General features: G+C 47.1%; 1 protein-coding gene across 1 annotated transcript in view; it reads left to right on the top strand.

The window, feature by feature from the left end:
• Nucleotides 1-13,388, top strand: part of LOC123750438 (putative neural-cadherin 2) — a 349,307-nt gene that overhangs the window by 331,099 nt on the left and 4,820 nt on the right. The window contains 2 exon segments of the mRNA XM_069332160.1: nucleotides 8,999-9,158; nucleotides 9,478-9,657. Of these exon segments, the coding sequence (XP_069188261.1) occupies nucleotides 8,999-9,158; nucleotides 9,478-9,657 (340 nt within the window).

Raw genomic sequence — 13,388 nt, 5'->3', positions numbered from 1 at the left:
TTATTATTTTGATTGATTGATTTTATTATACGAATTTGTATGTCCATTTTATTCATGTTTTGTTTTTCTAACGTAATTAAAATAGCATTGTTAAATTTACTTGTGTTTTGTGTGTCTTCTCATTACCTTACCACAGACGAAGTTCCAGATTTTATATTTTTTTTTGTTTCTATGTGACGTGGCCATACCCCTAGCTTTTGAACAGCCGAACACCAACGCGTTACCGTCACATATTATATGGGGGCCTGTCCTAGGAGCTTCACTCAGGTACTGGTGCCAAGTAGTAATTTATGGTAAGCGTATTTAACTTTGTTAACGTAGCTTTTACTATTTTTCATATTCAATCTGCAATCTGACTGTAGGAGGACAAAGAGGGCCATAGTTCCTCTAGCTCGAACTTTAGTTGCTGAATTGGGACCTCAGCAGCAGTTCTCGTCACCAGTTGACACCTCGCACCCCTACACGTCAGTCAGAGATGATGATACATACAACGGTAGGGAATTAGCTTACTTTTTCAGAGCACAAATGTTCGCTAATTCTGTGCTAATTCGCATCATTCTGAAGCTCCAGCACTTCACTCCACACCTGAAAAGTGCTCGGTCCACCATCAACACGGACCACACCACCCTACACCTCCTGCAGCACGCCCACTTCCCATCTCAACGTCTTCTACTGTGGGCTTGATAACTGCAGAAATTTAACCTGGAGACACGCTATACCAAGATTCCGACAACATCTTAGCCAATGATCTCTCCAGAGTTTATGAAGTAGAAGCGACTCCATCTATTACTCCACCACATAACGACGTACTTCTTCCAGAACCGCAGGCTTCGGGGGAGAGTTGTGACGATAATCTCCTTCAAGAGATTGAGCCTGCTCTTCCCTCCAAAAGACGTCGATATAAACATCTATATAAAACAAGTATGGAAGAAATATCCAACAACTACACCACTCCAAGGTTTGCCAGAGCGCAAAACGTATGCAGCCAGGAACACCTGCTCCACCTCGAACCACCAAACTACCTGTCTTGTCGCCTGCTCATCGCTGATTGGCTGCGGGTCCAGTTGCACCTGCTCTCACCCTCCACACTACTTGATGTCTGGGGCCGCCACGACCTCAATCCTCAGAATATCCCGTGCTTTCATAAGGTTAACACGTCTTCTTGGTAGACTAAGCTGTGGCTTACGTGTACTAAGAGAGGTGATAGCTTAAAGCCAATATTCCTGCACCTCTTATTTGATTGTATATTGCACTGCTTGTTATTACTCACTTGCCTTAACGTAACTTTTCATTTTGTCATTTGATTATTCTTATTATTTTGATTGATTGATTTTATTATACGAATTTGTATGTCCATTTTATTCATGTTTTGTTTTTCTAACGTAATTAAAATAGCATTGTTAAATTTACTTGTGTTTTGTGTGTCTTCTCATTACCTTACCACAGACGAAGTTCCAGATTTTATATTTTTTTTTGTTTCTATGTGACGTGGCCATACCCCTAGCTTTTGAACAGCCGAACACCAACGCGTTACCGTCACATATTATATGGGGGCCTGTCCTAGGAGCTTCACTCAGGTACTGGTGCCAAGTAGTAATTTATGGTAAGCGTATTTAACTTTGTTAACGTAGCTTTTACTATTTTTCATATTCAATCTGCAATCTGACTGTAGGAGGACAAAGAGGGCCATAGTTCCTCTAGCTCGAACTTTAGTTGCTGAATTGGGACCTCAGCAGCAGTTCTCGTCACCAGTTGACACCTCGCACCCCTACACGTCAGTCAGAGATGATGATACATACAACGGTAGGGAATTAGCTTACTTTTTCAGAGCACAAAAGTTCGCTAATTCTGTAAGTATCATATTAATTTTAGTAGGAAAAACTTGCTTTATGTCCTATAGAGACTCGGCAAGGTATGCCTACATCCTTGGACTACCAATTTTACTTTTGAGGCAATTAACTGTTTCATTTGTTTTTGAAACTCTGTTTCATTTGTTAGTAGGATTTTCTTGCCCTTATCCTCTTACATGAGTACCGGGTACAAGATTTCCTGCGCCTTTGATTTAAATTAATCATTTAACATCTTTTACTTAACTTTAATTGTTAAAGATCCCACAGGATAGGTACCAGTTGCCACGTTGTCCTGTTTCTGACATTCACTATAACTGTATATTCGTTGTACATTTATTTGCTAATTTCACCATGTTTCGTCTCCAAGCTTTCCGTGCAAATCGAGCAGGTGAAATAGGGACTTTAAGTCATGCCAAGAGAGCTGAATTACAAACTCTTGCACATGAGTATCAACTAACAGTTCCCTACCAAGCCAACAAGACCGATCTACACAACCTGTTGCTGGATCATTTCTTAGAGCAAGGTAAGATAGACTCTGAAACTCATGAAACTTACTATATTGCAGATAAAACTGATTTGGCAACGATGAAACTCAAAATAGAGGTGGCCAAGCTTGAACGCGAGCAGCAAAGGGAAGCCATCGAACTACAAGAACGAGCAGCTGCCATACGAAAGGACGAACACGAACGTGAAATCGCCCTCAAGGAACGTGAACTCGCCCTCCAGGAACGTGAGGTTGCAATGCTCCAGGAGCGGGAACGAGTACAGCTTGAAACCCTCCAGGAGCGGGAACGCGTACAGCTTGAAACCAAACGACGCGAGTTGGAGATGCAACGCGAACATGACAAGCAACAAGCGACTCTGGCTCTAGAGTGTCGTCAACGAGAATACACGTTGGAAACTTCACACCTCGCTCAACGCCAGCAAGCTACTGCCAATCTTCCCGTCAGTTTTAATATATCACATGCAAGTAAGTTAATGCCATCCTTTGTAGAAGCAAAAGTTGATGTGTTATTCACCACCTTTGAAACCCTTGCTAATCAACTCAGTTGGCCTGTCGACCAATGGGCCACACTTCTCAGAGTCCATCTTACAGGTAGAGCTGCAGTCACACTCAGTACTTTGGCGTCTGAGAATGACTACCAGACTCTGAAACAAGCAGTGTTGGACGCCTACCTCCTCTCCACAGAAAGTTATCGAAGGAAATTCCGTGACCACCTGAAGGCAAGTACCACTACCTTCTTCGAGTTTGCTAACACAAAACGGAGATATTTCATGAAATGGCTGGAAGCAGCACATGTCTCTACTTTTACAGAACTCGTCAACCTGATGCTAGTTGAAGAATTCTTGAGGCGTGTGCCGCCTCCTGTCCGTCTCTACTTAGCAGATAAAGAAGAAACCGACTACCTGAAGTGTGCTAAGTCGGCTGACACTTACAGCCTCATCCACCGGCTGACACCCGAACCATCCTCCAGTAGGAAGTCGTGGTCCAGTTACGAGAAAGTGAGCACCGATCAAGCTGGCTCGCAATTGTACTGCAAGTATTGTAGACTCTATGGACATACCATAGACAAGTGTGGTAAGTTTCAATACAAGGGAACCACTGACCCACAGAAACCCAAACCAACTCCTCCTAAGTCCGGTAAGCCTGTGATGAATGTTGGTGTTGATGTTAATGATCTTTCTCTTTTCAGTAACCACCTGTATACTGGAACTGTCTATGCCAACGGTTCAAATCCGGAGGGACGTTTCAAATTGAAGATCTTGAGGGACACAGCGGCTCTTCAATCGATCATCTTGAAGTCGGCTGTGCCCAACATCGCCTACACCGGAGAAACTGTCTTCATCACTGACCTCACTGCTACCACTCCATACCCTCTCGCCAGAGTCCACCTGGATTGTCCCTACGTGAACGGAGAAGTCCAAGTCGCCGTCAGGGAAAAGCCTTTTCCCATGCCTGGAGTGCAACTTCTCCTAGGCAACGACTTGGCAGAAGACCTGCAACCAACCAACCTGATCGTCGTGGACAAACCCCAGGTGTGTAACTCTGTGCCACTTAACCCTATTCTAGCGTATGTTCCAGCTGAGGTTCAAGAGAGTGATGAAGTTTCTCCTCCGGTTCTCGTGACCACCCGTGCACAAGCCGCACGTCCACAGCCACCTGACTCTACTGCTACCGCTGTCCTTCAAGACCCTCAGAAACTACCCCCCAATCTGACCAAGTTGGAGTTCCGTAAGTTGCAGAGGGAAGATCTTACTTTAACACCATTGTTTTTGCAGGCTGAGACTCAACCCGACAGTATTCCTGGGTTCTTCCTAGAGAACGACTTGCTCTACCGCAGATATAGACCCAGTAAACTGAAGGAGGAGGACGATTGGGCCAACATCGAACAACTTGTGATTCCTACCAGCCTGTGGCCCACTATTCTACACTTGGCCCAAGGAGCACTCTCCCACTACGGATTCAACAAGACTTACCATGGAATTCGTCAAGACTACTACTGGCCAGATATGGTAAATAGCGTCAAACAGTACGTAAAACAGTGTCATACATGTCAGATGGCAGGCAAACCGAACATCTCCATTCCCAGAGCGCCACTGATTCCCATACAGGTGCCTGCGGAACCTTTCCACAGACTTATAATAGACTGTGTTGGTCCTTTACCTCGGACCAGTTCAGGTAACGCCTATATCTTAACCATCCTGTGTCCTACCACCAGATTTCCCATAGCAGTTCCAGTGAAGAACATCACGGCTGCTACGGTTGTAAAACATCTATTGAAGTTCTTCACTCAATACGGATTTCCCAGGGAGATTCAGAGCGACTGTGGTACCAACTTCACCAGTGATCTCTTCAAAAGGACACTGGAGGAGTTCAACATCAAACAGGTATTGTCCAGCCCCTATCATCCTGCTTCACAGGGTTCTCTTGAACGTAGTCATCAGACTATCAAAGCACTCTTGAAAAAGTTTTGTAGTGAAACCTCTAAGGATTGGGATAAGCAAATCGACCTTATAATGTGTATTTACAGAAGTCTTCCCAATGAGTCCCTAGGAGTATCTCCTTATGAGATGCTCTACGGCCGTAAGTGCCGTACTCCCCTTAAGGCTTTCAAAGACTCTCTCCGAGATGCCACCTTCAGTGAGCATCAGAATGTGCCCCAGTTTCTTCAAAACCTTCAACACATTCTAGAGAGAGTCCACCGTTTTGCCCATGATAATCTATTGAAAGCCCAGGAGAGGATGAAGACTCATTACGACCAGACCAGCAAAGTAAGAAAATTTAAGCCGGGAGACTTCATCCTAGCATACTTCCCTATCCCAGGTTCACCTTTACAAAACAGATTTTGAGGACCCTACCGCGTCAAGGAGTGCAGAAACAACAACTACGTCATCGAGACTCCAGATAGGCGGCGGAAGACCCAGCTGTGCCACGTCAACCTCCTGAAGCAATATAATGGTACTCCTCCCACTGTCCTAATAAATTATTCTACCTTCACAGAACCCTACATCCACATTGAGACCTTCCCAGCTTCTCCTCCCGAAAGCACTGACAAGGAGTCAGCGCTTTCTAATTCCGAAATCCTTAATGATCTTCCCAAATACTTTCAGGATAATCATAGTGCACCTCTTGTCAAGATCTTCAGAGAACATCAGGAGTTGTTCCGAGATGACCCCCAAGAGTGTAATGTTACCCAGCACGACATCCAACTGCTCCCCGACACCCGGCCGATTCGTCAACCCTTCTACCGAATCAGCCCGAGCAAGAAGGAAGTCATGCGTGCTGAGGTGCAGTACCTCTTGGATCATGGACTGGCTACACCTTGTGAGTCCCCCTGGGCCTCATCTTGTATCTTGGTGCCCAAACCCCAAGGTAAGGTAAGGTTATGTACTGACTATCGAAAACTCAACAACGTAACTGTCAAGGATGCTTACCCCTTGCCTAGGATAGATGACATCCTTGACGCCATTGGTAGTGCCCAGTACTTGTCCCAAGTGGACTTGCTTAAGGGTACTATCAAGTGTGTCTAACGGAGCGAGCTAAAGAGATATCTGCCTTCATCACTCCTTTTGGACTTTTCAGATATGAACGCCTTCCTTTCGGACTATGTAATGCCCCGGCCACCTTTCAGGGAGCTGTCAACCGTGTCATCCAGGGCTTGGATAACACATACGCCTACCTGGACGATATCGTCGTAGCATCCAACACCTGGAGTGAACATCTGCTCCAGCTGCGACGTCTGTTCTCCAAGCTCCTGACAGCCGGCCTCACCATCAACCTGGGCAAGTCCACCTTCGCGAAAGGTAAAGTGCGTTATCTGGGTCATGTTATTGGGAGTGGCAGCCTAGCTCCGTTAGACTCACACACTCAAGCCATCCAACAGTATCCACAGCCTACCACCAAGAAGCAGCTCCTGCGCTTCCTTGGTCTTGCCTCCTACTACCGTAGGTTTGTGAGGAATTTCAGTACAGTCGCCACACCTCTAATTCTATTAACCAGTCCCAAGCAACGGTATAATTGGACCATGCAGCAAACCGTTGCTTTCGAACAACTCAAATTCCTCCTCTGTTCTAATCCCATTCTCGCCTCACCAGATATCACCAAGCCTTTCGTCCTTCATGTCGACGCCAGTGGTACCGGCGTTGGTGGTGTCCTGATGCAACAACGAGGCGAGGAGGTTCTACCTGTCAGCTACTACAGCTACAAATTGAAACCACACCAGAGGAACTACAGCACTATTGAAAAGGAGCTACTATCCATCGTCCTGAACCTCCAACACTTCGCCCCGTACCTACAAGGCGCCAGGTCTACAACCAACTTCTCAGACCACAACCCTCTCCGCTTCCTACATCAAGCCCAATTCACCAACCAGCGTCTTCTACGATGGGCTTTGTATTTACAAGATTTCAACCTGGAGATCCGCTATATCAAGGTTTCTGACAACATCATAGCCGATGCCCTCTCCAGAGTTTATGAAGTAGAAGCGACTCCATCTATTACTCCACCACAGAACGACGTACTTCTTCCAGAACCGCAGGCTTCGGGGGAGAGTTGTGACGATAATCTCCTTCAAGAGATTGAGCCTGCTCTTCCCTCCAAAATACGTCACATTACATCTATATAAAACAAGTATGGAAGAAATATCCAACAACTACACCAGCAAGGTTTGCCAGAGCGCAAAACGTATGCAGCCAGGAACACCTGCTCCACCTCAAACTGCCAAACTACCTGTCTGTCGCTTGCTCGTCGCTGATTGGCTGCGGGTCCAGCTGCACCTGCCTTCCACCCACCATACTACCTGATGTCTGGGGCCGCCACGACCTCAGTCCTCAGAATATCCCGTGCTTTCATAAGGTTAACACGTCGTCTTGGTAGACTAAGCTGTGGCTTACGTGTACTAAGAGAGGTGATAGCTTAAAGCCAATATTCCTGCACCTCTTCTTTGATTGTATATTGTACACTTGTTATTGCTCACTTGTCTTAACGTAACTTTTCATTTTGTCATTTGATTATTCTTATTATTTTGATTGATTGATTTTATTATACGAATTTGTATGTCCATTTTATTCATGTTTTGTTTTTCTAATGTAATTAAAATAGCATTGTTAAATTTACTTGTGTTTTGTGTGTCTTCTCATTACCTTACCACAGACGAAGTTTCAGATTTTCTATTTTTTTTTGTTTCTATGTGACGAGGCCATACCCCTAGCTTTTGAACAGCCGAACACCAACGCGTTACCGTCACAGTTCCCTTCTCACCTGGAGGGCGGTAGGTGAAGGTTCCCTTCTCACCTGGAGGGCGGTAGGTGAAGGTTCCCTTCTCACCTGGAGGGCGGTAGGTGAAGGTTCCCTTCTAACCTGGAGGGCGGTAGGTGAAGGTTCCCTTCTCACCTGGAGGGCGGTAGGTGAAGGTTCCCTTCTCACCTGGAGGGCGGTAGGTGAAGGTTCCCTTCTCACCTGGAGGGCGGTAGGTGAAGGTTCCCTTCCCACCTGGAGGTAGGAAGGTGACGGTTCCCTTCCCACCTGGAGGTAGGCAGGTGACGGATTCCCTTCCCACCTGGAGGTAGGTATCTTGAGGTTATCTTCAGATGATTTTGGGGCTTCAGTGTCCCCGCGGCCCGGTCCTCGACCAGGCATGCACTTCCAGGAAGCAGCCCGTGACAGCTGACTAACTCCCACGTACCTTGAGGTTATCTTGAGATGATTTCGGGGCTTTTTAGTGTCCCCGCGGCCCGGTCCTCGACCAGGCCTCCACCCCCAGGAAGCAGCCCGTGACAGCTGACTAACTCCCAGGTACCTATTTACTGCTAGGTAACAGGGGCATTCAGGGTGAAAGAAACTTTGCCCATTTGTTTCTGCCTCGTGCGGGAATCGAACCCGCGCCACAGAATTACGAGTCCTGCGCGCTATCCACCAGGCTACGAGGCCCCCAGCATAACTGCTAGGTAATAGGAGCATCAGGGTGAAAGAAACTCTGCCCATCGTTTCTCGCCGGCGCCCGGAATCGAACCATGGACATCAGGATCGCGCGTCCAGTGTTCTATCCGCTCAGCCACCGGTTCCAGGTAAATAGGTGACGGTTCCCTTCCCACCCGAAGGTAGGTAGGTGACGGTTCCCTTCCCACCTGAAGGTAGGTAGGTGAAGGTTCCCTTCCCACCTGAAGGTAGGTAGGTGAAGGAACCGTGCCAGGGAAGGTAGGTGAAGGAACCGTGCCAGGGAAGGTAGGTGAAGGAACCGTGCCAGGGAAGGTAGGTGAAGGAACCGTGCCAGGGAAGGTAGGTGAAGGAAGGAAGGAAGGAAGGTGAAGGCTCGCAGATATTTGTATTTAAGACACATGGACGAAGCATTTAGAGCAGTGAGACTCGATCCCGGGTAAAGAGGGAAGTACTGTCCAAGACGAGTGTGAACCTAACGAATTGTGTGTCAAATGTAAACTATCCTTATTCAGAAACAGGGAGTCTTACTGCTGCATTAATGAGTATTTGGACGTTATTCATGAGGACGAGTTGGACTTGTGCTCCATTTGTTGGTCCAGACTATCAGTTAAACATTCTTAATCTTCATTAAACGTTGAGTCAAGGATAGGAATGAAACTGTCTCTTCTTTGTTAATTGTTTTCAAGGGAACACGTATCATGTCCATCAGGTACGAGCTAAGCTTCAAGGTCAACGACGTCAGCCAAGGTCAATTTGGGGTCAGGGCCAACGTCACAGTCGAGGTGAAGTCCCTAAACCACCATGACGTCACACACGCCACCCCGCTTACCTTGGCGGTGAACCCCTACCAGCTGGTCATGGCCAGAGAGGTACGTTTAAGAGAGTATGGTTCAGACACAGAAACAGACAGACGAAAACAATTAAAAAAAGAGAGACAGAAGGATAAATAGACAAACGAAGACATGCACACCGGAGTGACAGACGAACAAGATTCGTATAGTGCTACATAGCCTTCCAGGCTTGGTGCCTTCTTTGATAATTACTTATTTACGAACAAGATCAACAAAAAGACCGATACTAAGCACATCCAACACATAACAGCTTCTTGTAACACAGGGTGAGGCATCAATACTCAGCCAGCTGGAGACGACGGTAGAGGCGTGGGCGGGCAGGAGGACCATGGGCGAGAGGGCGGGCAGTGGCAGCATGGGCGTGCGGGCGGGCAGTGGCAGCATGGGCGCGCGGGCAGTGTCAGTGGAGGCCCTGGGCGGGCACCACACCATGCCCGCCACAGAGACGTCACGGGTGTGGCTGGTAGCTCCGGGTGTGCCCAATCTCGACCACATCCTCATGTATAGGAAAAATGAGGTGAGTTCACTCAGCCAGTAAGTCGTTATTAACAGCAGTAACAACATTTGTTTCGTAAATAATGAGCCATATTAGAGGCCGGTAGTTGTAGTTGTGAGGACAATAACCGGAGTAGTGGTAGCAGTAGTTCCTTCCACTAGCAAGAAGTGAGTGCGGCCGTTTATTAGTACTGATAGCAATACTAATCGTGGCAGTAGTTGTAGGAATAGCAGCGGTGAATGAGATTGTATGACTATTGCTGGGTAGTATGTGAAGAACAGGTGTTGACAAACAAATAATAGTTGTAGCTGTGTAAATAATATCAGTAGTCATGATAATATTAGCGAAAGTTCTGGGAATAGTAGTAACAGAAGTTGTGATAATTGTAGCATTAGTCATGGTAATAGTTGGATTAGTTGTGGAAATGGTGACAGTAGTTATGATAACTTTAGCAATAGTCGTGACAGCAGCAGTCGCGACAACAGAAGTAAAACTATAAGTATAATTCCAAGCGGAAGTTGAACACTTCATTAACCTAAACATCAAAGTCAAAACATTTAATATGACTCATTTTTTATATCCTCATTTTATTAATATATTTATTTTGAAATATCTTATGTTTTGTTGGGGTTTATTCTTCTCTATTCTTACTCTGGGGTGACCACCAGTTATCTCAAGGTCACTCACCGTAGCCCTGCGGGTCTTCACTCTAATCCTCTCGGCGCCACTGCACGCCAGGAGAGTATCCCAGTCAATCCCAACCGGCCTTCTGATTGAGAAGGAGTGGGAACACACTTCTTGTTTACTTAACTGTTGTGTGGCCCGCCCCCAACAATAGGGCTTTACTATTTACCACAAGGTCGCCAACTGGTGTTCTCGGTGTCCAGTAACACCTCAGTGGACTGGTGGAATTAGTGGTAGCCTTGGCAAGGTCACACTCAAAAGATCAGGAATCCGGCAGATACTTACTCTTATCACTCTTGCTTTCCGGTATAATATAGCCACAAGATCAATGGAGGGGATGATACAAACACAAAAGTAATTTTGTATTTTACTTAAAATGCATGAAAGATGTCACAAGGTCAATCAATAAATAGATCAGCTGATCCTGGCCGTGGCCGGTAGTTCCCACGAATATTATGCACTCACTAAGTGGCAACACCTCCCTCTCTCGTCAATGTCAAGAACAGCCGATTGCCTGGCTCCGCGCGAAAGTTTATTGCTTGTTTTCTAGATTCACGCGCGCTGTTTCTTTAAATTCTCCAATATTGCTAGAAACTCGCACACTCAATATTGGCAACAATAGCACGTATTACTCAGTTACACTGTACTCGGGCTCAAATATTCGTTTCTACAATCAATGCGACAATGACTCACTGTAATGGTTTTACCTGCCCTTCATTCAATGATATATTATGAAGTATTTAACACTGGAGTTTTCAGTACTTTCTCTCGTGGGCGATAACACAATAATTCACTGTACTCACAAATGATTAATCACTGCATGAACATAGACATATATAATGTATATAAATCAGACATCAATAAATGTAAATAAATAATTTCTGGGCACATAGCCTAACTTCCAAATACTGGCATAATATTATATATAATTTATCACTATATGTTCTCATCAAAGTCTCTAGAAAGATATACAAAACACAGTAAATTTATCACTGGTTCCGGGTGCCTGTACACACCAATAATAAACATGAATATTACAAGTACTCTTGATAGTACTACACTGCACACTGGTGCTTTATTGTGACATGGGTGAGACTTGCTCACGACATATAAAATCCTCAGGCTAGATAATATAGCCGAATAATATAGATAACTAAAGGGGAATGGGGAGGGAAACTAGAAACACCTACTTCAACCTATCCTCCGATGAGAGTTGAGTTGTAGCTCCTGGTCCTCGTGTCGGGAACGCCCCCACACACACGTTGTCGTGTCCTACCGGAACCACTCGTCGTCCCACCGTTTAGCGAGTCGTCTCCGTGCCTTCTTCCCTGCAGGTCCGTGCTCCTTCTCGACTTCTGGTAGGGTTGGAGTCGGTCTCCTGGCCGTCGTCTTCTCCCAGCAACGGCTGCCGCCAACGTCTCAGCTGCAGTCGTCCGGAATCCCCAATAGTCCTCTTCTTCCTCTGCTACCCAGTGGCTCTGTCAGCCACTACGCCGTCACGACTGGGTGAACTGCTTCAGACGTCGCATATGTCACTGCACAGACTTCACTTCTTCTTGCTCAGTACCTGACTGGAGCACTTGTTGCTCAATAACCGTCGATTCCCTCTCTGGTTCAACACATGAACTAGGGAAGACCTCACAGAGTACTGGCAGACTTCAGGTGACGCGTAAATCTACGGGAGCGGGAAACAACTGTCAAACTGACAGGACCAATCGTCGCACGTCCAACCTCCTTGACGTGTCGTGTCTGACTGCTGGCGCCAGCGCGGCGCGCTGCCTGGACCCCCTTCCTTCGTGACGTCACTTTCTCCACGGGAGGTTTTCATTGGCTCTCGGTGCCACATTGCTGTCGGTGACCAATCCGGTGCCACTGACGTCACACAGTTTTGGCGGGGAAACAGGAGAGCCAGCGCCATCTTGGCTTCCTAAAGGGCCTAAACCACAGGCCAAAATATTATTGTTTCACAAATTTCTCGGCTCTCCGAGAACACTCCACTCTCCCACATATATCAAATTGATGCCTGCGACCTAGAGAACGCTTGGGTAAAGTAGACATGACTCTTACTGCAGGCGTGGGAGAAATATAAGGGGGGGAACACCGTCACATACCACTCCCCTTAAAATAAGAGTCATGTCTGGTTAGTGTATGCGGGATAGGGCATCCGCTACTACGTTGTCCTTCCCCTTGATGTGCTTGACCTTGATCTTTGTCAGACTCTCAGTGTTGGTGAGACGGGTGCCGTCCGCCCTGAACCACTTTCCTTCCTCCTCCGGGAGTTCTCGGTTCCCCTGTACACACAGTACCGTCTTCCGCTGGGGTTCTCGGGCCATCGTTCCGTCCTGCCTGGCGGCTCTTCCTTCCACAGTGAAGAAAGGTCTCAGGCGGTCTACGTGACACACCTGTTTCTTTCGGGGTCTGTCCGGCTTCCCAATCTCGTACGACACTGGACCCAACCGTCGCAGCACTTGGTATGGTCCCTCGAACCGCGACTCGGTCACCCTACCTTTACCTGGCAGCAAAACCATCACTTGGGATCCGACCTGAAAATCCCTCTGCGCAGCTCTCCTGTCGTACCACTCTGACATCTTACGCTGCGCCTCCTTCAGGTGTTTCCCAGCCAGTTCCTTTGCTAGGGTGAGACGTTCTTTGAACTTCTGGACATATTCATTCACCGTTCCCACGGTCACTCCTAGTGTCCATCGTTCCCTCAGCATGGATAGCATGGCATATATAACATAGATAAATGGAAAGTAAGCCTTCTCAGGACCCACACGTCCTCCTTTGGCCTCACTAATCAATTCGGGGAACTCCTCCTGCTGCAACTCTCCGAGACGAGTGCGGTCTACCCCTAGAGAACTGGTGAGGGTCACCTGCAACTCACCATTCGGGCTGTCTTCGCCCTCCGCTCGTTCTCCGGGTCCTACGACGAGGTGATCTATTCCCAGGCTGTCGGACGTCTCCTCAGCCCCATAAGATCCACTACCTCCTTGTTCTTCGCGCCGTCTCGGCATCACAGCACAAACTGGGATCGCCACCGGTGCGATTCCCTTCTCGTCCCCACAGGC

This window comes from Procambarus clarkii, chromosome 27 (genome assembly GCF_040958095.1).
Source record: "Procambarus clarkii isolate CNS0578487 chromosome 27, FALCON_Pclarkii_2.0, whole genome shotgun sequence".
NCBI classification, from domain to species: domain Eukaryota; kingdom Metazoa; phylum Arthropoda; class Malacostraca; order Decapoda; family Cambaridae; genus Procambarus; species Procambarus clarkii.
This window is presented reverse-complemented; position numbering and strand designations above follow the sequence as displayed.